This window comes from Cottoperca gobio, chromosome 11, assembly GCF_900634415.1.
Source record: "Cottoperca gobio chromosome 11, fCotGob3.1, whole genome shotgun sequence".
Lineage (NCBI taxonomy): Eukaryota > Metazoa > Chordata > Actinopteri > Perciformes > Bovichtidae > Cottoperca > Cottoperca gobio.
Window position 1 is genome coordinate 15,990,686 of NC_041365.1, and position 26,942 is coordinate 16,017,627.

The window sequence follows — 26,942 nt, forward strand, 5'->3', positions numbered from 1 at the left end:
ACCTCTGAAAAAGTTTTCGAAGACAAAACTTAACCACAATTATAGTGTTATATTATTATTATAGTATTATATTAATCTGTTTGTATCTCTAATGAATAGATGTAAACACATTTAGTAGTTCGTCAATGTGAAGCCAATTTTAGATACTTTGTATACTACTGGGTAGATAAATAGTAAAGTACTGCATCATATCGTCATGTCATATATATATATTTTTGTTAAAGTATAAAAGTAGAGGAGTAAAAAGTGTGTGTGGGGGGGGGGGGGGGGTTGGGTGAGAGGAGAGGCGGCCCCTTATGGGATATTTTTGGAGGGGAGGGCGACGAGGAGTGCCTGTATTTGGAAATGGAGGTGGGAGTTGAAAGAAGAGAGCTGAGGGAGGCTTGGTTGGATTTGAGAGGTTTTGGGGAGGGGAGCTTTGAATCATACGTCACAGCTTTGGTTGGGACCGTGATTTCCTTCTGATAATGACACACACTCACACACACACACACAGCACTCAGACAGAGGACAGACGGACAAAGCAAAGAGGAACCTGATAGAGAACAACAACGAAGAAAAAAGAAAGAACTTAAAAGAAAGCTCAAAGAAGAGAAGCGGAGAAAGCAAAAGGAAGGAAGAAGTGCAAGAACCAGGAGGGAGAAAGAGGTACAAAACAAACACATTTAATTTGACTAGATTACAGCTTGTTGAGTCAAGAAGAGCTGAAAGGAACCAAAGATTTGTATCATAAAATCTCCACTGGTGTACATTGAAGTACATTTACTACAATTTTGAGGTACTTGTATACTTTATACTTCTACATCACTTCATTTTAGAGGCAAATATTGTGCTTTGTACTCCACTACATTTATCTGACAGCTACTAATTACTTACAAAACATGTGATCAGTTTATAAATCATGATAATATTTAACTATCCAATAAGTATCCACCTCCATCAGCTGTAACATTACAATGCTGTTTGTGTTTTAATGCTTCAGTAATGATATTTGAATAATATATGATATTATAACACTCTGAAAGGGAGTGCTTTTACTTTTGATACTTAAAGTACATTTTGCCAATAACACTTGTACTTAAGTCAAGTCCCTTTGACACAGAGTATTTTTACATGGTGGTAAGTAAAATATACTGTATGACTACGTATTCTAACACTGGAAACCGCATATCAAATGATTCAACTAATGACATCATTATAGTTATTAGTAAATTATACTGATATTTATATGCTGCTGAATGGAAACAATGCAAAGAAGTTGCCAGTTGCTGTGTGGATACTGCTACACTGCAGAGGGGGGTCAGTCCTTCTCTTTCCAGTCCTTAGCTGTAAAACACACACAAAATACACACACCAAGTACATGTTGTGTGTGTCAGCGCCTATAAATACCCTCATGAGATAGACAAGGAATTCAGCTGCAGCCATGGAGCGATAGAAGTAGTAGAGAGGCACGCAGGGTGGTGTGTTGTGTGTGTTTGTGCAGGTAAAAAATACCAGAAACACTTTATAATACAATATCACATCCCTGCAGTTAATACCGATTTGATAAAGCACATAATGTTCAGGGATTACTAAGATTGTGATGTTGAATCAATTCAATAGTCATTTTTCAAGGACCTAGCATTGTTAAAGCAGCTATGCTGTCAGGGACATTAAACATCATCACATCGAACACAAGTCCGCCTTTAGCTTAGTGGTGGTGACGTGAAGTCATGCGACCGCGGTGTAGGTCGTTTATAGCCTAACCTTTTTACTTCCGGTGATTGCATTTACGCTTCAAAAATTCATAAAAGTTGTGTTCATTTTTGAAGATAATCTTGCTGAAGAAAATGTGTAAGTATCATAAACCTTTTTCTCATAATCCAAAATCCAAATGAAAAATCCCATTGGCTTTTTGTCAAGGGACCCAAGGCTGTGTAGCACTTGGGAGTTGTTAGAGACCAAAAACAGAGTCAAAACAGTGAATATTGGACTTTAATTCATCAGGTGGACACAAACAAAAATGAACGATAATGTTGCCTCCGTAACTGCTGGATATGTAAATAAGCAACTGTAGGCTAACATATCTGTCATATCAACATGATACTGTGTTGCCTTTCTAGCTGTTTGCACTGCCTTCATTTGGCCAAATAAATCAGTTACTGTAGGGTTAAAAGATATTTGACGTTTTAGGAAATTAACTTCTTTGCTTTATTGAATAGAGTTAGATGAGAAGACTTTTATAAATTTCATGTTAAGTAAGGAGCCAGAACCATTGCTTATCGTAGCATAAAGACCGCAAACAGCTAGCCAGTGTCTTCTGCAAACACAGCTCTGACTAAAGCTTCACTTCAGGTCAGTTGTCTGCTTCTTTGCAAAGCTTCAAACACAGATTCACACTGAGGTTGGTTTCTTAAACATAAAACGCAGAGTCCCAGGTGCTTAGATTATCACCGTTCTCCTTACACACTAAAACAGTTTTTCGGAACAAGTGTTTCCTCTCCACGTGACACAAAACAGCCATTACATTTCTGAGTAGTTTTTAATAGTCACGCTACTTCAAACGTAACATTTAGTGTTAAAAACAAAATAAGAGTTGACTGTGTTGCAACCAGAGTAGGCTAAGGATGTAAATAAATGTCTATCAGTAACTAGAAGCTGCAAACTGAAGCAGCACACGTGTTGTGATGGACCCCCTTATGATGGCAGTCATTCAAACTGAGCTCTATTTCTGTCCATCTCGATGCTTACATAATTACCTTTAATAAATATCTTATACCTAAGTCCTTTATTACACATTTTTATTAATACATTTTAGTTTTATGCCTCTGAATGTTTAGGCTTGATAAAATTTGGTAAAAAAAAAAATCTGAATAATTTGGGAACTCTCGTCACTGAAAATCATCACTTTAATACCCAAAAAACCTTTTTATTCTTATCCAGCTGCCTGTTACTGACATCTACAACCTTTTGGAGTTGGGTTACATATAACGTAGCCCATATAGTTCATGACAGAAAATATATTAATAACACTTGATTTTAAAAGTCTGTTTAAAATGATCACACACAATTCTATCCAAATATAGGTAACCAAATACTATGTGTACATAAATAAATAAATACAAATAAAATAAATACAAATAAATAGTTTTTTATGAATTGCTATTCTTCATAGACCGTATGTTGAATGTATGCACATTTATGCATGTTCAGGTGAGTGACTAAAATACACTCTGTTGTTCTACTTTAGCATCCAATTGAAATGATAATAAAATGTGTCCCTACTTTACAGATTATAAGTGACAAATGAGACATTTTGGTAAATGGTAAAAAAAAACTTCTTAGTAAATGTAATGAGTTCTCCTTTGGTGTTGTTTTAAAGGAGATGCTGTTGTTAGTTACAGTATTTGTCAGTGATGATGATGAGGGTGGTGGTGGGAGTGGTGAGGTCTGGTTCCCTGCATGGTGGATGACAGAGCAGCTGCTCCATACACTTACAGAGATTATTTTCATGCCACAGAATCAAGAGGTCCGTTTGTCTGAAACGTCTCCAGGACGTTGATTTTACATTTCATGGACAAGAGCACATGTATTTTATTATCATATCTATTTTATACTACTTTATACTACTTCTCAACATTAATGTAACAACTATAGTTACTGTTTACTTTCCAGGTTAAGATTTTACTTATAACACACAACACATTGTTAAAGATTAAACCAGTGGTTCCCAAACCCCTCGTCAGTCATGCAGTTTCACCAAACAGTGATTTCAACTCTAAAACTCTAAGGTAGTTCCATTGAAATAAACAGTTTGATGCCTCAAGAGATAAAAGTATCTAATGATTCACAAAGGTTGCAGAAAAGTCCAAAATATGAAAACACATTTGTTAAACAGAACTCTGTTTATTCTTCTCTCCTCTCCCTCAGTTTATCTTGTGACCCTTTGGAGAGTATGAACCTCCACTTAGGAACCCCTAGAGTTTTCGGCAAAACGAATAATTTTACTTTTCATGCTTCATTGTGCTTTTAAGGAGAGCCTCTGTCGTGAAAAAGCAGACAATACATTTTAATGCGTCGGTGCCTCTGTGATCTTTAGACTGAGAGGTGTCACATTGACAGAAATTCAAATAAAAAATATGTCTTCTATCTGAATTTGTGGTGTAATGGTGTTATACAGTGGCCTGGCTGCTGGACGTTGCTGTCTCCACTGTTTAACGGGTGATTGCGACATCAACAAGTAGCCTGTACGGTTTGTAACAGTGAGCCCCTCCTCTTCATATGACACCAACAACAGCTGCTGCTCCGTCCTGTACAATCCTATCTCTGTCTCTGCTCTGTCCATGTGTGGAGGCCGTTGGCGGGCGAGCCAATATGTGCTATTTAAAAAGAGCCAAGTTCGGACACAGAGCGAGTGAGGAGGAGGGGTGGTAAGAGGGACGGAGAGAGACATGTATATATTTGTGGTCAGAAGCACTGGTTGTAGCATTATTAGCACTGTCAGTGTTTTTTTAAATGGCCACCAGATAAGGTTATTGCAGAGGTCACAGACAGCGGTATGAAATGGTCTGAGAGGATAGAGACATAGTGCTTTAGTTAAATAAATGAGTAGTTCCTCAGTTGTCCTGCTGACAGAGAGACAAGCAACCCAACAAACCGAACCACAAACTTAACCTCCTTAGTGTAGGTAATTATAATAAAAGAGAGTTTACAAACGTGCTAACGTGCTCATAATGATGCTAAGCAGGTATTAAGTTTATAATTTTAACCATGTTAGTTTGGTGTTGTTAGCATGCTAACATTTGTAAATAGAACATGGTGGGTGTTCTATTTGGCTGGTGGGAATGTCATTTATATTTTCAGTTTGTTGTATGACCCAATAAACATTGGGTCATACAACAAACTGAAAATATAAATCTGATGATGGTGCTGGATAAAAGGTCAGAGGATGTCTGAACCCAGTTTCATGGAAATCCATCCAACAGTTGTTGAGATATTTCAGTCTGAAACAAAGTTATGGACCGACAATCATAAGACTGGTGTAAATATACAACATGAAAAAGGCAACTAAAAGTCAGGCTATGAAAAGCTCCAGACTATCAACGTGTCTAACAACATTGATTACAGTAGAAGGCCAAAAAGGCAAAGTTGATGCAAAGATGAGAAAATGTAAAGCAGAGATCTTGGCACACAGCTGAGGCCCCAAATAGACAAGGTTACTTTTCATTCCCACCCTGACACAGCACTGAGGTGATCTCTGCTCTGAGGCTCAGGTGAACAACAACAAACTGTGAGCCAGAGACAAAGATCATCACATCCTGCTGACGTTTTACTACCAGACGTCCACTCACTCTAAAGCCTGTCAACACAGCAGTAACACAGTATGATATTACTGAGTCAGTACGCCGACTTTAATGCTCCTCTCCACTTGAGCTACAGTCACAATATGAGTTCATCAGATGGCATTATCCCTCAACATCTGTAACTGTTCAGCAAAGGTTACAGTTCATCGCCCTGCTGTGGTAGATGAAGACTTGTGTTGAACACGTGTTGTTGTTTCCGAAGCTTCATAAACAACAATTTGTTTGAGTTGGACCTTTTTTTAAAAATAAGAGAACAATAAATATTTAATGGCCCTGTCAAACAACAAAAACAGGAAGCTCCCCGCTCACCATTTCTCTATGTGTTGACTTGAGACACCGTCTGCTCTGCATGTATCAGCACTTACATGTATCTCCCCTACACTGATCTGCTGCAGTGTGCAGACTCATTGAGATCATGAATAAGATTCCCTAGTTGTATTAAATGCCGGGCGTCCGCTCTAAACCACAAAACCTGACCCTGAGCTTCTTTTATGGACACTCGCACCTGTCATTGACACAGCTGCTCACCTCAATTGGATTTATTGAAGGTGAAGTCTGTGTGTTGTTGTGTTGTGTGAGGTTCAGAGATTAACAGAGAAATGTGCATCTGTCGGTGTGTTTGTTGTGTCCTCCAGTGACCATGAAACTTTGATTCAAAGCCTGGAAACATTTGCCAGGCGTGTTTCAGTTGTTTATCAGGAACTCATTGTTTGCTTTCTCTGTAATAGTTCAAGATATAAAGACACATTGTGGCTGACACAGGAGAGATGAAAAAACATTTTAATGGAGGAGGAGAGAGATCTTTCTTATCTTAAAGTAACTCTGTTGAAGCAAAGTAGAAGAAAGAAAAGAAACTTATTTTTTCCCACAAAAACATTACTGAATAATTATTCAAAAATGTCATGTTTAATGTTATTTCAGTGCAGGGGAAATCTAATTCCAGACCACTGAATATTGCTTTACATATCTAATCCGTTACTGTGAACACCATGTTTTCTTAGATCATTGTCAGTTACATTACGGTAGCACGGTGTCTCTGTTGAAAGCACAGATTGATTTAAAAAGTCAACAGAAAAAGAATATCAAGATAGATTACCTCCAGCAAGTTTTATATGTATGTTGATTTTTAAACTTATCTTAAATTAAATTCAAACTGATGGCTGCCTTAAGTTAAAAAACACACACACACACACACACACACACACACACACACACACACACAGACAGACACTGTATTTCAGCCTTCCATGAACTTAAATACCGATTAAATAAAGATCAAAGGGTTTGATCAACTTGTGTCTTTACAAATTACTATTAAATCTCTGTCTTTTCCTATTTTCTTTTTCAGGTGCTGTGTGCTGTGTTTAAGTGAAACCACCAACAACATCCACAACCAGTCTAACCATTATACAATTCTCAGCTGCAACCAGCCAGGCACGGCCCTTACCTCAGTCAGGAAACATTTTTAATTACATTTTGTTGAGCAGCTGGATATTTAGAAAGTGAACCAGTGTCAGAAAACCTTACTTACTGTAGAAAAGCTATTTACTGAAGTTATGCCAACACCTACAAAAAACAGTCAAACGATGGCCCCCAAGAAGAAGGCCTCCCGCCAGAAGAAGCCTGCCGTTGTAACCCCCTCCCAGCCCCCCATGGAGACCGCCCCGGCCCAGCTGAAGGTGGAGATTCGCGGTGACGGTGTGGTGGTGGTGGAGAGCAGCGTGAAGAAGATCGAGCAGATGGCGGCGCTGGACATCGCTCAGCTGAACAGCCTCAACCTGCCACTGCCGCCACCGGTCATCAAGCCCGGAGAGAGAGGCCTGGGCCTGGGCAGCGAGCTGACGCGACCCCTGCACGGCAACGCCCTGCTGGAGGAGCTCAGCAAGATGCGGCAGGAGAAGTAGGTTCTGATACTTATTGTATTGTAATTGCATCATATCTAAGTGATACAATTACAAAGCGATTCAATTATGATACAATTACAATAAAATACAATTTTAATACATTGCAATTACGATGCTGTACAATTAAGATATGTTACATTATGTAACAATACGATACATTACTCATACACTACCGTATTGTCCCTAATTCTATTGTTTTACATGGTAGTTGGGTCTTTCTTACTTCCTACTTTCCTACCAAAACATTGTATTGTGTATGTGTGTCATCCCTCCTCCTCAGGTTCCTGACTGATCTGGAGTTGGCTTGTAAGACGAAGGCTTTCGACGTCCACAAGCTGGTCATCTCCTCCGTCAGTCAATACTTTAGAGAGATTCTGGCAAAAGACCCCAGCATGAAGCGCCTGGAGCTCCCCTCCCTCTCACCTCTAGGTACTTCTACCAATTAAATTTATGTTAAGCCAAGATTATTATATAAATAAGATTTATTTCTCTGGTGTGTCTATCACTAAATGCATGTTATGCAGCCAAATGTAGTTCAAACCTCCAGGGCTTTAATTTAACTTTAGTCAAGATCCCAAACTTTCTTGATGCCAAATATATTGGCATAAAATGAGAAATCAGTTGATTATCACAAAATGTATTAGCAACTATCATAATTATATAAAGTAACTTCTCAAGCTAACATGCCTAGAATTATGTAGTTCCAGTTCATCAGTTGTGAGCATCTGTGTTTTTCTTTGAGTTATGAGATGTAACCTAAACAGCTAAATGAAGATGAATTTGATTGGCCATTATCAAACGTTTTCTGACATTTTATAGGCCAAATGATTAATTGATTGAGAAAATAATCACCAGATTAAAAACCAAAAACATCAGCTCTAAGAAGACTTACACAACAAATGTTATAAATCTTTTACTCAGCGTTGAGCAGATAAATGAATGTCTAACTTTGTAGCAGCTTAATTTAAGGAAAGAAAATAAGTTTCTCCTGTCCATAGCAGGCTTTGTTTCTACTTCCTGACAAATAATATCTGGTTTTATATCAAATCTCTCGCTCTGTCTGCAGGCCTCGCTAACGTCATCACCTTCGCCTACCTGGGTCGCGTCCACATGTCCCTCTATACCATCGGTTGCACCGCCTCTGCCGCCGCCACCTTGCAGATCCCTCAACTCCTCAAGATGTGCATGGACTTCCTCCTGGCCGAGCTCAACGTGCAGACCTGTGTCTACATCTGGAACATCGCCGCCGCCTACTGCCTGGTGCCAGTGTGTGACGCCGCCCGTCGCTTCGTCCTGGAGAACTTTGTGCAGTTCGCCGACACGCCGCTGTTCACCCAGCTGACCCTCGAACAGATCTCCGCATTCCTGCAGGACGACTCTTTGCTGTTGCCTTCAGAGGTCACCTGCCTTCCAGGTCAGAGGTCAAACTGTGTCTTGAAATTGTTAGCTGAAAATGTAGGTTAATGTAGGATATGCTGTCAAGTAAACTTATTCACTTCTGACATCCTAACTGAGTGCCAGGTCTTCTAGGAGGCGACCGCTTCCAGTATTAACTTGTCGACCCTCTGGGCCTTCCTGCTATTTTCATCCAGACCTAAAAACAGACCCCAGACCAGCTGCTCAGAGCATAACACAGATTCACAAAGCAAAGCATGTAGCCTGCAGGTCAACTGGGAGCAGAAACCACCAACTATAACTCACTGTAGGCAAAAAGAGAGCTTGTTTATTAATATACAAGTCAGTTATAGACCTAAACAGACAGCTGAGAGAAACAGTGATCACAACGGTTTATAAACTTAACCAACTGTTAGTCTATTTGCACAAAAATATTTATTAAATGTAATAAAATCAAATCCAATTTTTTGGATTTTATATTTTATATTTCATTTTATAATTTCTTGATTTATGTTGCAAAACCAACAGATGCAGTAAAAAGTTATCATAAAAGTCCAAAATTTAACTGAATAAATCAATAAATAACACTGTTCATTAAGTAATTAGAACAAACAATAATATTTTTTATTTCAACCACTTAGTTATTGAAATAAATGTAAATGTATTTTATGCTTCAATTTATTATTTCTATTATTATTATTATTTCTATAATTTTTCAACTCCTTTTACCTATATATTTGGTCTTGGCACAGATATAATCATTTATTTATTCCCTGTTTCCCAGGCAACATGTCCTATGTAACAATTGTTTTGTATGTAGTCAGTTGTTATTTTGAACTTGTTTCATATCCTTTAGATCAGTATCAGAAATAATGGATAATTCAAGGTATTTTCCCATGAAACACAATCAAGGGGCCAAAGAAAAAAAGAGATTGTGTGTGTACTCACATCTTCTACATATAAAGCAATGTTTGTAACTTGGGGTTTGAAATGTGCTATATAGAGTTAATTATAACATATTATACATATTATACATATTATACATATTCACTGTAAACGTCTCTCCCTTCAGCTGGCCATGAGGTGGCTCGACTTTGACGCCTCTCGTCAGGATCATGCCGCAGAGCTGCTGTCTCACATCCGCTTTGAGACGATCCTGGCCAGCGAGCTGGTAAGTCAGATCCAGCCGGTGCCCCGCATGATGATGGACCCTCACTGTCACCGCCTGCTGGTGGACGCCATGAACTACCACCTGCTGCCCTACCAGCAGAACACCCTGCAGTCCCGACGCACACAGCTCCGAGCCGGTCAGCAGACTCTGCTCACCATCGGTGGTCGACCATCCCTCACCGAGAGAGCTCTCAGCCGCGAGGTCGGTGCTTTGTTTTTGTCGTCTTTATGTATTCACCACCCTAATAAAACACAAGGACATCCCTCACTAACCTTTGACCTCTGGGTCCAGGTGCTGTGGAGGGACCCTCGTGAAGGAGGAGCCACCTGGCGTCACCTCAGCCAGCTGCCGGCCAAGAGCTTCAACCAGTGTGTGGCTGTGATGGACGGCTTCCTGTATGTGGCTGGGGGAGAGGACCAGAATGACGCCCGCAACCAGGCCAAGCACGCCGTCAACACCCTCAGCAGGTAGTGGGGGGGTAGGAGTAGTACAATCAAGGTACTGTTCAACCAACTTAAACACAGTGAACATGTGATTTTCCAGAGTATCAATACTGGTGTTACAGGAAAATCAAAAAGCATCAAAGAGCAGTATGTGAGCCATTCAGAAGCTGAACGCACGCGATATCATTCAAGAGTTTTTATAGTCTTAATTGGGATAAATGTTAATGATAAATGTTAATGATCCTATCATTATAATTACTCTAAAACCTATAATAATCTAAATTGAATTAGCCTATATGATATTCCTGTGGTTTTTGATGTTCCTCAAATTTAAAACGTCTGGTTGAAAAAAGCTTTTTTATGTTAAGAGTGCTCTCTACCACTTTTAAAGTTTTCTCTTAACTCAGAGAAGAGGAAAAACTCAGAAAACATTGGTGAATCCCAGAAATCAATGGGTAGTAACAAAATAAGAACAAGTCGTGGATATGAACAAAAATAAGAGGAAATGTGTTCTTATATCTCTTTCTGCATGAGGCCAAATAACCGTGAGACTTCTGGGGGGCCTCTGAGTCTGAGGCCCACTTTGCTTTATGCTGACCCTCTGCCCTTTCCATCCACCAGATATGACCCTCGCTTCAACACTTGGCTCCACCTGACCAGTATGCGTCAGCGTCGCACCCACTTCTCTCTGGCAGCCAGCGGCGGCCGCCTGTTCGCCATCGGCGGCCGCAACGTGGAGGGTCTGCTGGCCACCACTGAGAGCTACCTGCCCTCCTCCAACACCTGGCAGATGCGTGCGCCCATGGAGGTTCCCCGCTGCTGCCACTCCAGCGCCACCCTGCCCTCCGGAGACATCCTGGTGACCGGTGGGTACATCAACTGCGCCTACTCCCGCTCTGTAGCGTGCTACAACGTTGACACCGACACATGGAGCGAGAAGGCCCCCCTGGAGACGCCCCGCGGCTGGCACTGCTCCGCCACCCTCGGAGGGAAGGTGTATGTGGTGGGAGGAAGCCAGCTGGGGCCCGGTGGTGAGCGGGTGGATGTGCTCTCTGTGGAGGTCTTCTCCCCGGAGAGTGGCACCTGGAGCCGGGCCGCTCCTCTTCTTCTCGGCGTGAGCACCGCCGGCCTGTCCACGCTGGCTGACAAGCTGTACCTGCTGGGGGGCTGGAACGAGACGGAGAAGCGCTACAAGGCGGCCGTGCAGAAGTACGACCCGTCCACAGACAACTGGTCCATGGCGGAGGATCTGCCAGAGCCCACGGTGGGAGTTTCCTGCTGCACCCTGACCCTGCCACCCCGCCACGCGCCGCGCCGGCAGCAGCACCGCAACACCCCGTCACACGAAGAGCAGCAGCAGGCCGGGAAGAACCGGAGCAGAGAGAGCAGCATGGCTCCTTCACAAGCCATCACAGCATAGAGGCAGGAAGAGAGTTAACATCTGGAGAACATCTGGATCATGTCTGCTCTTTATTCTGTATATACAGTCTGTAAATAAATAATAAATAACACAAAGAATTTTGAACAAAAAAGACACTTATCCCTAACAAGACAGTACCGTATAAAACAATGCAACCTTATTTAGCTAAAATATATTGAAGACATAAAAATACTATTTGAATGATTTATTTTGTAGAAATTTAAATAAATATTTTTAAGTAAATATAGATATATTTAAAAAATAAATATAGATATATTTAAAAAATAAATATATAAAAAAAATTAATCTAAAGGTTTTGATAATGATTATTTAGAATTTGATTGGAAAAATTAAGCCTATAGATTTACAGAATTTAGATGAAGCATTGGTCCTTCATCCTTCCTGAGGTAATAACATATTTACTTGACAACTGACCTCCATTATTGTAATTATAAGAGAAAGATGCAAAATAATAATAATAGAACAAGTCCATGAAATGCCCATGTATGTGTTGCTTTTGCAAGAAAGAAAAGAGCTTGCATGATCCAAAGTGATCTTAGGAGGTTTTGCATTGACGGAAATTGAAGAAAAAAGGTGGATAAGGGATGAATAGTAGAGTGGAGCAGGTGGAGGTAGAAATGTGATGATGGGTGGAGGAGAATGACGGAAAAACGTGTCGGTCTGCATTTCAACAATGTCACTGTGAATCCACTGCAGTTTGTGTACAAAGATGTATCTAAGCGGAGTGTGATGTTCAACTGTGAAAAATGTGTGAATGTGTGTCTGTTGTGTCTGTGTGTGACAGTGTGTGTGGCAAAAACAGGAAAATGAGCCAATCTGACAAAAACTTCAATAATCAAGCTTTATTAACAGCCAATTTGACATATTTCTAAAGCAGGTCAGCAATAAACAAACCTGTTTATTGTTTTATTTTATATATATATATATATATATATATATATATATATATATATATATATATATATATATATATATATCAGAAGTATTGTATTTGAAGTATTGTAGCTCAATTGTGACAAAATGATTTAAGAAATACAAATGTAGCACTTAAATATAAATATTTTATAGGTGCAATGGAGTGAAAGAGGAAGGCAGTGTAAACTGAACACAGATGAAATTTAAAAGGGAATAAATGTAACATATCATGCAAGAGAAATGAACATGAAACAAAGATGAAAAAAAATTATATCAAATCTAAAAATAAAAAAAAATAAAAAACTGCAAAATAACAATAAAGATCTAACAAATAAAAGAAAAATCTTCCAAAACCTCACCTGTGTTTTAAAACATTTGCTGTCCTCATGACCAATCAAATTTTTACTGAAACGAAGACAAACTACCAACTGAAGAGCCAGTGAGACTCCAGCAGGTGGAAAGATAAACCACTGAAGAGCTGCAGCTGCATTTTGAGTTATTGATAAATATTGTTGATCATGAAATACAACGAGGTTAATCCTGCTCATTTGATTGGATGAATCCCTCTGTATTTGTTAATTTCACAAACTCAGAGCCGCTGGTTTCACTGAATAAAGCCAATATGATCAAAACGTGCCGAATTCATCTTATTTTCTATATGTATATGTACAGTTATCGATGTTCTGCAAGAATCACTTCATATAAGGTCAGAAATTGGACTCAAATAAATTGTAGCATTATATTTAGCAATAATCAAAGTGAATGGGTTGATACTGTTACTGATGCAATAAAGTATGCAGCATGTAGCGCAGGCGTTCTCAACTGGGGCGGTCAGAGGACGTCGGGGGGGGGGGGGGGCGCTGGAAGCAATATTTTTGAAAGGGGGCGTTTGTGTTTTTCGGGGGTGTTTGCTTTATAGGCTCTGCTATGTTGTTAAATCTGAGATTTGAAAAAAAGAGCGAGGCAAAGTCCTTGTATGTGCAAATTTACTTGGCAATAAACCAAATTCTGAATGGATTCTGACCAGTGTTCAGGCAACTGTGTGTTGTTTTTAGACTTTTATTTTTATTTTGATGAGCGATAAAGTGAGGCTTGAAAGAATTAGAATTGTTTTTCTAATTGTTAAAACTAATCGGAATTAATGGTAACAAACTACCGCTCTGGTCGGGACTTGGACCAGCAGCAGACGAGCTGCACTCTGGCTGCTCGTAGCAGCAGAGCTAACATCTGTATCACTACAAATCGCTAGAAAAAAGTACCTGGGCGTTCACCGGAACAATAAACTGGACTGGTCAAATAACTGCTGCTCTGTTTATTAAGAAGGGACAGAGAAGCTTTTTCTGCTGAGGAGGCTGACGTCTTTTAGAGTGCAAGACCTTCTTTGACTCTGTGGTGGCATCAGTATTTTCTATGGAGTGGTCTGCTGGGGCAGCAGCATCTCGGCTGCTGACAGGAAGAGACTGAACAGACTGGTGAAGAAGGCCAGCTCTGTCCTGGGGAACCCGCTGGACACTGTGGAGGTGGTGGGAGACAGGAGAATGACGGCCAAGCTGTGAGAATGAGAAGCAAAGAAGAGCAGGCTGAGGTTTGCAAAGACCGTAAGGATTGGACCGTAGAGGACTGGAGTACGGTCATCTTCTCTGATCAGTCCAATTTTCAGCTTTGCCCAACACCTGGTTGTCTAATGGTTAGACGGAGACCTGGAGAGGCCTACGAGCCACCGTGTCTCGCACCCACTGAAATCTGGTGGAGGATCGGTGATGATCTGGGTGCTTCAGTGAGGCTGGAATAGGGCAGATGTGTCTTTGTGAAGGTTGCATGAATCAAACCACGTACAAGGTTGTCCTGGAAGAATTCTTGCATCCTTCTGCTCTGACAATGTTCCCCAACTCTGGAGGATTTGTTTTTCCAACAAGACAATGCTCCACACCACATAGCCAGGTCAATCAAGGTGTGGATGGAGGACCCCCAGATCAAGACCCTGTCATGGCCAGCCCAATCTCCAGACCTGAACCCCATTGGAAACCTCTGGAATGTGATGAAGAGGAAGATGGATGGTCACAAGACATCAAACAAAGCCAAGCTGCTTGAATGTTTGCTCAGGAGTGGCGTAAAGTCCCCAAACAGCAATGTGCAGGCTGATGGAGAGCATGCCAAGACGCATGAAAGCTGTTGCTGAGAATCAGGGTTATTCCACCAAATATTGATTTCTGAACTCTTCCTAAATTAAAACATTAGTATTGTGTGGTTTAAAAATGAATATGAACTTGTTTTCTTTACATTATTCGAGGTCTGAAAACACTGCATCTTGGTTATTTTTGACCAGTTGTAATTTTCAGCAAATAAATGCTCTAAATGACAATATTTTTATTTGGAATTTGGGAGAAATGTCAGTAGTTTATAGAATAAAACAAACATGTTCATTATACTCAAACACATACCTATAAATAGTAAAACCAGAGAAACTGATAATTTTTTTCAGAGCTGTACACTACACAAAGTACCGTCAGCATTGTATTTAAGTACTAGAGTGAATTAACTTTGTAACTTTCCACCACTGCAGTATTTAGATGGCTGTAATCTGAAACACTAGATGATGCCAAATCCTACAGTCCCTTTAAGTAAAATTAATTAGACAAAAGGTCTGTTAATAGCAGTGAACTAATCTGATCCAACATGTGACAGTTTGTGCAGCTTTTTAAGAGCTAAGTTCAAGGTGCCTAAACCAAATATTATCCAACTCTCAAATCCTTTATCACCACATCTGATGGCAAAAAACATAATTCACAGACCTCCTTAATACCTACAGCAGTAAATACATGTTGTCCCTTTATTTAACCAGCTGTTCAAATGAACTTGATCATGGTCTGCTGTGATATGACTGGTATGTTTCATTTCAAATATTAAAAGATTGTTCACGAGTGATTGTGTCGAGATGAAACACCAGAATGTTGAAAAATAAAGTTGTACCCAACTGCACACAAAGCATATTTCTGTAAGTGAACATTAACTGGAGTAAACTTAAACTTGTACACCAGGGGTCACTAACAGGCGGATCGAGTCCGGACCCAGACGCCGACCTATCCGGAACCGGACTTATCAATAAATTATTGAAGGATTTTCAATTTTGACGGGGCGCTTCTATTTTAACCAGCGCAGCTTTTCTCTTTCTTACGGCACTGGTTTAGCGGTTCAGGAAACTCAGACCATTTAAATGATAGTTAAGCCATCCCATGTGATGCTACTCAGCCAATCAAATCTGTGCATTCCAACCGGCAAACATCTCTGACAGACGAGTGCTCTAGACAGGGAGATGAGTGAGCTACAGACAGGGAGAGAAGACGGAGAGACAAGTGAGCCGCAGACAGGGAGACAAGTGAGCTGCAGACAGGGAGAGAAGACAGGGAGACAAGTGAACTACAGACAGGCAGGGAGAGAAGACAGGGAGACAAGTGAGCTGCAGACAGGCAGGGAGAGAAGACAGGGAGACAAGTGAGCTGCAGACAGGGAGAGAAGACAGAGAGACAAGTGAGCTACAGACAGGCAGGGAGAGAAGACAGGGAGACAAGTGAGCTGCAGACAGGGAGAGAAGACAGAGAGACAAGTGAGCTACAGACAGGGAGAGAAGACAGGGAGACAAGTGAGCCGCAGACAGGGAGACAAGTGAGCCACAGACAGGGAGAGAAGACAGGGAGACAAGTGAGCCGCAGACAGGGAGAGAAGACAGGGAGACAAGTGAGCCACAGACAGGGAGAGAAGACAGGGAGACAAGTGAGCCACAGACAGGGAGAGAAGACAGGGAGACAAGTGAGCTACAGACTGAGAGACAAGTGAGCTACAGACAGGGAGAGAAGACTGAGAGACAGGTGAGCTACAGACAGAGACAGGTGAGCTACAGACAGAGACAGGTGAGCTCTCAGAGCCCAATATGATGAATCCAGCAGGATCAGGTCATTCACTGCCATTGTTAACTGCAGCCCGAGAAGAACATTATACATATCTACAGTATTATACATCTGTATATTTCAATGTTAAGTGACTGTCTAAATGTTTTTAAATTGTACTTTATTAGATTTGTCTAGTCTAGTCAGTTGTTGATTATGTGCAGACGTTGATACAGCTACTGGGCTGCTTTAATATACATCACACTAATTCATAACGCACGTTAGACATTATGATGCTCTGGACCTTTGCTTGCGGAAATTAGAATTTTAGTTGAATAGCCCTGCTGTACACTATAGAAATACCACAACACAAGTCATTTTTTTCCCCCATTTATTTGATACAAACAACATCAAAAGGTGGTCCTTTACTTGCCGGGGAGGATGATGCCGTCATACTGAGGAAAAAGAAATGAAGACAATTATTAGACAGAAAAATGAAAACTCAACATGAAGACATTTGATTCTGAAAGAAACATTTCAGCTGCAGGGGCGGACAGCGCTACAAGAACCGACCCAGTAGAAATTCCAAAACGCAGCAATTCAAATGAATGAAAATGTGACCCGATTACATTCATGCAACCGTTTCTTTAGCATGTGTGCAGTAGGGCTGAAAATACACTAAAATAGTTTTTGTTGTGATGCACAGCGCTTTACCACTTCTGTCCGTTATGTTTGTTTTTTAAGAGACCTTAAAAAGTCATCCGTCATAACTGACACAAATCTGGCATACGGCAGTTATAGCTAACGCTAATAAGCAACATTTATCGGATTAATAATCAAAAACAATATTAAACAGATTAAATAAATAATTTATGTTAATCTAGCAGCTAATTCTTTAGAGTTTTCTGCAAGTTAGCCACCAAATTTCTCATAAACATGTTTGATCCAACATGAATTCAAAGTTTCATAACAGTGAAATATAAAAAGGTAATTCTTTCTAGGGATTCATTTAAGGATATTTTCTTTTTAAAATGTGTTAAATGTTCAATGTAAACTTTTAAGAAAACCTGGAAAGTGAGTCTACAGAGATCAGGATTGGTGGGGAAAACCCTTAAACACTCACTTTCTGCTGGAACCAGCGCATGGCCTCCTCTTTGCGGATGCGGTGCCTGAAACCAATGCGGCCCTTTTTCCGCTTCTTGTCGGCAATACTGAAGCCTGGTCTGCCCAGAACCTGAACACAGAAAGAGATGACAGCTGGTCAGAAAAACTTATACGTTTCTTCATTACACATGAACACTCCAGGAGCATCAATTAAGAAAATCACTCAATATGTTGTTTGTCCTCTTAACTTCAGCACTGGTAGAATATAATGTTGGAAAGTACCATTTTTATAACAGGGAAGGCATTGTTTCGTTTATCTTTGCAGCAATTTTAGTCAGTTATATTAGGAATTTATAAGGCAGTATTTCATGGTTTCATTTTACTTCACAATTGGCAAAGACTTATGTCTTATTATTAGGTCTCAAAAGGTGAATATCAACATGTCAACTGACCATGAACCCCATTTAAGTCAGACAAAACATTGACACAATGAATGATTTTCTGTTAACCTACTGAGGAATACATGCCAGGAGCCAGTTAAACTAAATAAATTATAATTTCTACTACAGACACCGATTAACTCTTTGTGTAAAGCGCAAATCATGCTGCACTTTACATTAAACCTTTTACTGTCTGAATTTAGTGGTTGCATGTCTCTGACAACCAGTCAAGTTGCAGTTTACATCCATGTTAGTCCAAAATGTCATCAACTCATCATTTTATCCAATAATAAGCGTGTGAAACCAAAAACTTGTTTTGTGAGGTCAGCAACCTTTGTCAACAAAAATCTAAATCAGGTTATTCTCAACTCCAAGTGGACGTTTGTGCAAAACTTGGAAGAAATTCCTTCAAGGTGTTCCTGAGAAAGTGTTCACAGGAATGAGACGTACGTGCAGATTGCTGAAAATCCAAATATCCATCCATCTATCTATCTATCCACATACTCACATCAGTTACACACACTGCTATTACAAGTAATTCTTCCTTCTTTTTTTACATAAATGCTTCAGCACCACATCATCTCCAACCAGCTATATTTAAGATACGTTTTTGGCCACTTACCACGTAGAAGTCCAGTCCGTAGATGCCGATGCTGGGGTCGTACTTGATGCCCAGATCAATATGCTCCTGGATACCAAAGCCGAAGTTTCCGGTATCAGAGAAGTTGTTCTTTCTCAACTCGTACTCACGCACCTGGAAAGAGAAAGTCATAATGTTAAAAAATATTTTAAAAGCCTTTCCGTAAACTCTTATGTCTGTTGTCCTGCAATGTAGTGCCTTGAGATTGCTTTTAGCTTGGAAAGGCGCTTTACAAATAAAACAAACAGAATACAAATGCAATTATTTATCAGCCTTAGTGCATAACAGAAAGTTCTATGAAAGTATTAGGACATTGCTTTTTAGTTTCTCTGTGTACACACAATTTCTTTTAACATTATGACCAACTTTGTCCAATACCATGTACCTTTACTTCAATTTAACAGACCAATATTAAGGATGCACAATCCCTAACTGCAATATTGCCTTCTTTAAAGTTTATCACGTAAAGCCCCAAGTAAAACTAGATTCAGACTTTATTTTACCAGATCTCCAATTTTCCTTTTATTTTGAAATAAAACAGACCACTCAAATAAAATCTGAAAACGGCACAGCACTCTTTAGTTAAACTACATCTGTGATTTTGTCAACCCGATTGTCTAATTTTATTCTGTTGGTTAGTTTGTAGACTCAATATCCATCATCTGTCCTGAGAGAAGGATCCCTCAGTTGTTTTTCCTGAGGCCTCCTACATTTCCCCCCGTTGATTAAAAGGCCCATTATCCAAATTGAGGGTCAAAAAGAACAGCGGGTGTCATTCTGTCCAGATTGCAAAACCCCTTTGAGCAAAATTATGATATTAGACTATAATAAAAATTGACTTGACAAATCCTTAAAGGGGAAGTCACAAGTTGGGAAAGAGAAAAATTAAGAAATCAACCACATGACTTTCTGACCTTGAGTCCTTTCTCCAGGATCTCCTCTGCTTTGGCTCCACGGACGGTGCAGTGGACAGCAATCTTTTCATTTCTGCGGATACCGAAGGATCGCACGGTGTAGCGGGCTAAAGAAAAAAAAAAATACAAAAAACTGAACTACAGTACTGCAATACATAAGCTGTTTGATAAGTTTATTTCTCTGTATGCATTTCAGCAAGCTTTGCAGGATGGTTTGTTTAGTATACATTTCTTCTGTTCACACACGGATAACGCTGATTACATGTATAATTGAGTCACTAGCTCACCTGCAGGAGGATAGAGCTGTATAGTCAAATATATTTGTTGACCTGTTCCAAGTTTTCCCTTCCGTGCCGTTTGTTGTTTCACTGCTAACCGTCGTGTTAGACGCTACAACCGCTGAGATTCCCCCCCTACTTTTTTAGTTTGTCAGTATTGTTTTCTTGGTGATGGTTAAGGCCACACTTTAGAACCACTCTACCTTGGCTGTCTGGAGCTCTAAGAATATACATTTGGCTGTTTCATAATGTTGGATGAAACAATATTTCACATCTAAAAACACTTCCACAGCTCAAGGTCCTACCCTGCTTAAGTCTTTCCTCCATTAAGACACTCACCCTTGGAGAAGACGGGGGTCTGGCCTGTGAGCTGCTCCAGCACCTTAGCAGCACGGGTCAGTCTGTCTCCGCTCTCACCGACGCAGATGTTTAGGCAGAGCTTGCGAATGCGAAGCTCTCGCATGGGGTTCTCCTTCTTCTCACCCTGTTCCTGGGGGACAAAATAGAAAGGGTTAGATTCAAGGCAACCAAACGCACACCCACACTATGAGGAAGCTGTGACACCATGTCAAGCACAGCTGCACGATATGAGGAAAACATGCTTAACAATTTGAACTGAACACAAAACCCTGATTCCTGTGATCCTCCGTTTAATAGGACACATTAAAAGGAACTTTCAAAACGTTTTAATTTTCTCATCAATGTACGTTTCATATGGGTAAATTCTACAGCCTACAAATTACGGTTTAATACTCCTTGAAACCTATGGAAATCACATTTTGAGGGCAAGACAGTTTTGACAGAACAGTGGCTAAGCAGAGTTTTTACAATTCAAACTGCATTTGAATAGTGAATCCTTCAGTATTTTGCCAATTGAGCTGCGAAGTTAGCATTTATCAATCTCTCACAAAGTTAGTTTGTATCAAAAGCATAGGACCTGGGCACATAGGGATGCCCCATGTAGACTTTACCTGCTAACAGGTTAGCACAGGCTAGAAAGTAAAAATAACGTTTCAACAACTGAAGAGTTTACTTTCAGGTTAACATTCATAATGTATTCTCTCTAAATCCTCGAGTCCGGTCACTTCTCTTCATCTCAACAAAAGGTCTCGGACCGACACAAACACATGCCGACCGGAGAACATGTCGGTACATATCCCCGCTGTCTGCTGCTAGCATAGACACAGATCACTTAACGTTTCGGGACAGCACATTGAATAACTCAATTATAGAATATATCAAGAGTTGGGACATGCCTGCTGTGTAACCCCAGGGTCATCGTTTAACTGTAATATCTTTAATGACTAAATATTACTGCAAGTATACTCGTGGACCGTGTCGTCAAGAAGCTAGTTAGCATCACTTGATTTTCTTTAATTTTACAGTCGTCTGTTAAATTTAATAAAGAAATAAGACCGCAGTTTAATAATTCATAGTAGCGTCTAAGTCTCTGTACGTCAAACAGCAGTTTGGATGACCCCACAGCTCCGATGATTGTGGATTTCTAACACAACTTCATGTTTGATCGTTGTGAGAAAGTACTCACCGCCATGTTGGATCACTAGAAGAGGACGACACATTTCCGGCGAGAGACCTTTATAGTGCAGTGTTCACAGCAAATTATCTCGGAGAGACATCGCGGGGAAACGCGAGGGTTCCGGTTTACGGCACTAAAAGCCAAAAATTAGTTTTAGATAGAATTATATGTTGTGCACAAGAAGAAGAAAAACTCTGTATGTAAAGGTAACTATTTAAGTGGTATTGGCTTGACACTGAGGTAAATAGTAAAGTTATACTGTATATGATAAACATTAAGGTGATTGTTAAGAATATACTTCTTCGTACTCCTTTTCAGACATGTAATATTTATTTATTTTGTTTATTAAGAATTTGCTGTATATTTTTACTGTTCCTTCTATTGGTTATTCTTGTTTTGTTTTCTTATTTATCACATGTTCAAAATAAAATATATCTAAATATGTTAAGCGAGAGAGAGAGACAGTTTTGATAATCAAAAAATATATATTTTAACATCCCCACTGGTTCAAGATTCACAAATATGAGATTTGCTATTTTTTTAAATTATCATTGTAAATCGATTATTTTTCTTGTCTTTGAGTTTTGATTTTACTAAACAAACAATTTAAAGATGGGATGGGCATTTTCTTTTCTTACATATAGTAAAAGAAAGATTCATTGAGAAAATAATGAGAAATTAATTGTTAACTAAAACAATTATCAGTTGAAGACTGCATATGCTTTTGCTATATATGTCTCTTCAACACTCTTTACTCTTTATTACACAAAAAAGACAAAGTACTGAGTTTCATTTAAGACCTTTATTTAATAAGGAATTCATATATTCCTTTAATCTACAAGTACAGTTCAGTGAAAGTAACAAAAACACATCACAAAACACTTACACAATCAAATACACAACAAATATAAATCACAAAGAAAATGTACGAACAAGGAACTTGTACAGAGAGGATATCAGTCTCATCTGAAATAAGAAATTAAAGGGTCTAAATGTGTTAAATAACATTGATATGTTTTTGATTGATAAGAACTTCAAGAATAATAGCTCATATTAAACCATTTCTGAAACAATCTGCTTTAAACATAAACATGAGGATAATTATTTAATTAATTAAATTAATTATTTATTATTTTTATAACATTTAAAAACAATTTGGTATATAAAAACCATTATAGTTTAAATAAGGTAAGAACAGGAGTAGAACATTATTTTTAAGGGAAGTTATAACTCAAATAAAGTCAGAAAAGGCTCTCCGATAAAAGTAGGTTTTAAGAAAGAAGAACACTGACTCGGCTGACATGATGTCAGAACCTCAGGACTGAAAACGCTCTTTCCTCTTTAGTTTTCTCGTCTTGCCTCGGGTACAGACAAAAGACCTCTGCCCGAGGGTCTCAAAGTATGTCCCAGCGTGTTCAGTACTAAGAGGTCCGAGATATAGCAGGGAGAGAGGCCATGCAGAGCCTTAAAAGTAATCAGTAAAATCTTAAATTCTATAGTAAAACATACTGTGAGCCAGTGTAAAGAGGTGTGATGTGATCACGTTTGGTTTTTGGTTCTATGTTTTATGAACCTTAAAATGAGCAGAGGGTCAGATTATTTGCAACAAGATAAGCTATATGATCAAATAGCCCTAAATATGATATGATCCAAAATATAGTCACCGATCAATTACAATCTATAAGGAATATTGCCATTTATTACCTGTTTTCACCTGATTTATACACTCCATGATAAGAGGGAGTGTCTGTAATATTTCATATATTCAGTGTGAATCCTCATTTCCCATCACTTACATACGAAATACAACACAAACCAAAGCTACAGCAAACACTAGGACCAATTTATTCATCAATGCAGGGTCCAGAGCGGATACTAGAGTCAGTATGAACAACTTATCGGTGGAGGTTTCTCCTGGACCCAGAACAGAGCCCTGAGGGACCTGAGTAGTGAGGCTCGGTTCAGACACAGATTCTCTCCAATCTCTAATCTTTAGTAAGTAGTTTCTTTACAAATTAAAATTATTAATACAAATTATATTCTACTAATAAATGATGATACATTATTATAGATTAGGCTACCCAGCAATATATAAAGTAGTTCAAATAAGAGCCACCTTAAGCAGCTGCAACAACAAAGTGATGAACACATTAATGCATTATTAATTATAATCCAGTAATATAATATACATTATACTGAAAGAGTGATAAGGAGCTGAAACTATTAGTCGACTCATTGTTAAGTTGATCGACAGACAAATAATTGGCAATTATTTGACCTGCATTCAAAACTGAAAATCTTACTGCGAAAGTAATAGCATCAAAATACACTGTACTTATTATTAGTGCTGCACCTAACTATTATTTTCATTATTTTATGATTTGGCCGATTATTTTCTAAATTTAGCAATAAATCGTTTGATCTATAAAATGTGCGTCCCAGTTCCACAAAGTCCAAGGTGTTGTCTTTAAAGGTCTGGTTTTGTCAGTCCAGCGCCCAAAGAGATCCACTTCAATATGATATAGAACAGAGAAAAGCAAGAAATCTCCATATGTGAGAGGCTGAAAAAAGCATTTTCTGACATTTTTGCATGAAAAATCACTTTTGATTATCAAAATTTTTACCAATTATTTTTCTGTTGACAGAGTTAACAGAGTGTTTCACATTGGCAGAGTTTCAGTAAAGGAAACAAAGATACAGAAGTATGTATTCTTTTTGATTTACTGTATATATACATTTATATTATTATATATGCATTTCCCCCCCCCTTTAATCCCCTGATTTATTTTCAAGAGAAGTCTTTCATGAGTATCTATAATCTGAGAACCATAGAAGATTTTATTTCTCCAGATTTACATGACTCCTCATGATAAAAAAGTACAGATAAAAGGATTTACCTCCAGAGCAGGAACCAGGTCCACAGAGATCAACAAAGTCACAGCCGGCGAGTGCGGTCTCTTCCGGTTGACCTCCCAGCGATAGCCTTCATCAGGCACTGAAAGAAACGTGATTACAGAGGGTTATTCAGGTTCCCAAAGTGGGATGTAGGTCAACAAAATCTAAAAGAGTGTAGAAAATTAGCCCTGATATCTCCAACTCCAACAGAAAGTAGAGGGAGAAACCAGATGATTGTCACAACAACACACCAGATGAGACTTGGAGTTGATGATCAGACCTTTGTAGTTCTTGATGAACTTGCAGACCAGGCGATACGTCTCACTCAGGATCTTGCTCGATGAGAGGGTGCGCTCATTCTCCAGAAGAAAGGCTTGTATGGGGCTCCGAGTCGACCGGGCAAGATCTATCCGGTAGAAGAGGCCGTCGTCAAGCTCCTTCATATTGAGGCGTGACGGAGCCTGAAGCTTCAGCATCATGTCGAACTCATCTGGGCTTTGGATCTGAGATTCAACACAACATAGAGACAATGGTGGGGCTCGTTAAATGTCTAATGTTTATTTTTCTCTTCTCTCGACTGACCAGACCACCATGCAACACTGATTTAAATGCACAATATGGGCCACTAGGGGTCTCTCTGTCAAAACAATAACAAAAGAGGTCATTTGGTTGTGAAGCAGCGTGGGATCATGGGAGTTGTTGTCTTCACCACAAGTGCCATCATTGCAATCAGCTTCTCTCGGTTAGAATTCCTTCACTGGAAGTAAAATTATCCACGGAGGTATTCTCCTCTCCAAAACAAACTGACCACGGGATTTAAACCGGTAAAAACACTGAATTAAGCAGTTTTAAGTTAAACATTCAGAGTTTCTCAGGCGCAGTTCGCCTGTGGCTAACGTTTGCTCAGCTTTTTTCTTAAGATCCAGACATCCAATGAGTATTTCCTTTAAATGTGGCATAACACTTGATTACATTTATGAAACCTTCTGGCAGACAACCACGCCGCTGACACATGCGCAAAGAAGATACGACGCTGTTACGGGCGATCCAATGAAATGCCCCATTACCGTGATTAAAATTATACATTTATTCAGGTTTGAAAATTGTCGGAAACATTTGGGAAAATGTAAGTAAGCAATTAAAAATATATATATATATATATATATAAAATGCAACATACACATTAATGCAACAATAATAATAATAATAATAATAATCCAAAAACATCATATATAATAATAAAACACTAACAGGCAACACTTTACTGCTCAATAAGTACTTTAACTTTTTATACTTGAAAACTGATAAATACTGATAATACTTATTTAAACTAAGTAAGGTTTCAAATATTACTTGTAATGTAATGTACATAAAGAGCGTAGTATTGAAATAATCTGAATACTTCTTCCACACTTACAACAACTTCAACAACTAGCATCCATGCCAAAAGAGAAAAAGCTATTTTGAGGTTAAGCCGCAAAGGTTTTACACACTGACACAAATGTAAGCTGCAGCATCACCTGCAGCTTGTTGCTGCTGAGCTTGTTTCTGTCCTGCTGCTGTGAGTCGTAGACAACTCGACTTTCCTCTGGCATCGCCTTTACGCTGCGGCGCTTCAATCAGTCGACCCTTCACATCTCTGTCCTCTCCGTCCATAACTCACACGTCACAGCCTTGAATATTTATGTACATAAAACATGAAAGACCAGTATCATCAGTGGTAAAAGCAAAACAAAGAAAATAATAGCAACAGCAAAAAGTGCACACAAAATATAACTTTATTTTATAAGAAATTGACAACTTTACATGTTTCTTCTGAAGTTTTCCAGATGCTAAGTTGTCCCTTTCATACATCTGTGCCTCAGGGTCCAATACTGTAATAATGAATTCATGTCAATTACAACTACAACCTGTAGAAGTCACTGCAGAAACCATCACAGTCTGTGACGTTCACCCATCACAAACCAGAAGAAAACAGTGAGAGGAACTGCAAACACAATAAGATGGAAAAGGTCACTTCCCTTCTCCCTCTCCCCTCCTAAACAAAGAAGAGTTGAATCTCACTCAATTGTCCTTCCCGGCTCCCTTACAGTCAAGATGGGGGCAGAGATAACGAAAGCAGGAAGGGTCCAGGTGCAGTTTTACAGACTACCCATTTCCCTACACAATACACCCTTCTAAAATCTACTCCTAGCCATAACCATAGATGCTGCAGTTTTATACATTACATTACAGGTCATTTAGCAGACGCTCTTATCCAGAGCGACTCACAGTGAGCTAAGTACAGGGACAGTCTCCCTGGAGCAGATCAGGGTTAAGTACCTTGTTCAGGGAAACAAAGGTGGCAGCCTGGTATTGAACTCACAACCTTCTGGTGTTGTATTTGGAAGTTGTACCACTAGACCACTAGGCCATCACCACCACCAGTTTATCCCTTCCTGACAAAAACAGATCATACAGATACATCATAACACATCAGGTACATAATTATTCTGCAGATTCTCCAGTTCAAATTGGGACCAAACTTTTCTCTGGATGTTTGTTTGTGAGCCACGACAAAGGCCAAAATGTGACCTGCAACAAACTAGGTTAGGCCTGATATTAGCCAATTGTGGAAAATCCCTTTTGCTACTGAAGC

General features: G+C 39.4%; 3 protein-coding genes across 3 annotated transcripts; 1 reads left to right on the forward strand and 2 right to left on the reverse strand.

Annotated features, from left to right (window-relative positions):
• The first annotated feature begins 458 nt into the window (after positions 1-458).
• klhl43 (kelch-like family member 43) lies at positions 459-11,891 on the forward strand. The gene is made up of 7 exons (XM_029443580.1): positions 459-648; positions 6,692-7,243; positions 7,528-7,676; positions 8,314-8,650; positions 9,705-10,014; positions 10,105-10,280; positions 10,878-11,891. The coding sequence occupies exons 2-7, from the start codon at positions 6,900-6,902 to the stop codon at positions 11,674-11,676; spliced, it is 2,115 nt and encodes a 704-aa protein (XP_029299440.1). The 5' UTR covers positions 459-648; positions 6,692-6,899; the 3' UTR covers positions 11,677-11,891.
• Positions 11,892-16,870: 4,979 nt separating this feature from the next.
• rpl11 (ribosomal protein L11) lies at positions 16,871-21,538 on the reverse strand. The gene is made up of 6 exons (XM_029443878.1): positions 21,419-21,538; positions 20,212-20,362; positions 19,595-19,701; positions 18,663-18,794; positions 17,620-17,730; positions 16,871-16,951 (listed from the first exon to the last, which is right to left on the reverse strand). Exons 1-6 carry the CDS (start codon positions 21,422-21,424, stop codon positions 16,922-16,924), a joined length of 537 nt encoding a protein of 178 aa, XP_029299738.1. The 5' UTR covers positions 21,425-21,538; the 3' UTR covers positions 16,871-16,921.
• A 1,077-nt stretch (positions 21,539-22,615) lies between these two features.
• On the reverse strand, positions 22,616-25,899 carry LOC115016061 (cyclic GMP-AMP synthase). Its single transcript, XM_029443725.1, has 4 exons — positions 25,825-25,899; positions 24,585-24,807; positions 24,307-24,404; positions 22,616-23,918 (listed from the first exon to the last, which is right to left on the reverse strand). The coding sequence occupies exons 1-4, from the start codon at positions 25,897-25,899 to the stop codon at positions 23,877-23,879; spliced, it is 438 nt and encodes a 145-aa protein (XP_029299585.1). The 3' UTR covers positions 22,616-23,876.
• Between the last annotated feature and the right edge of the window lie 1,043 nt (positions 25,900-26,942).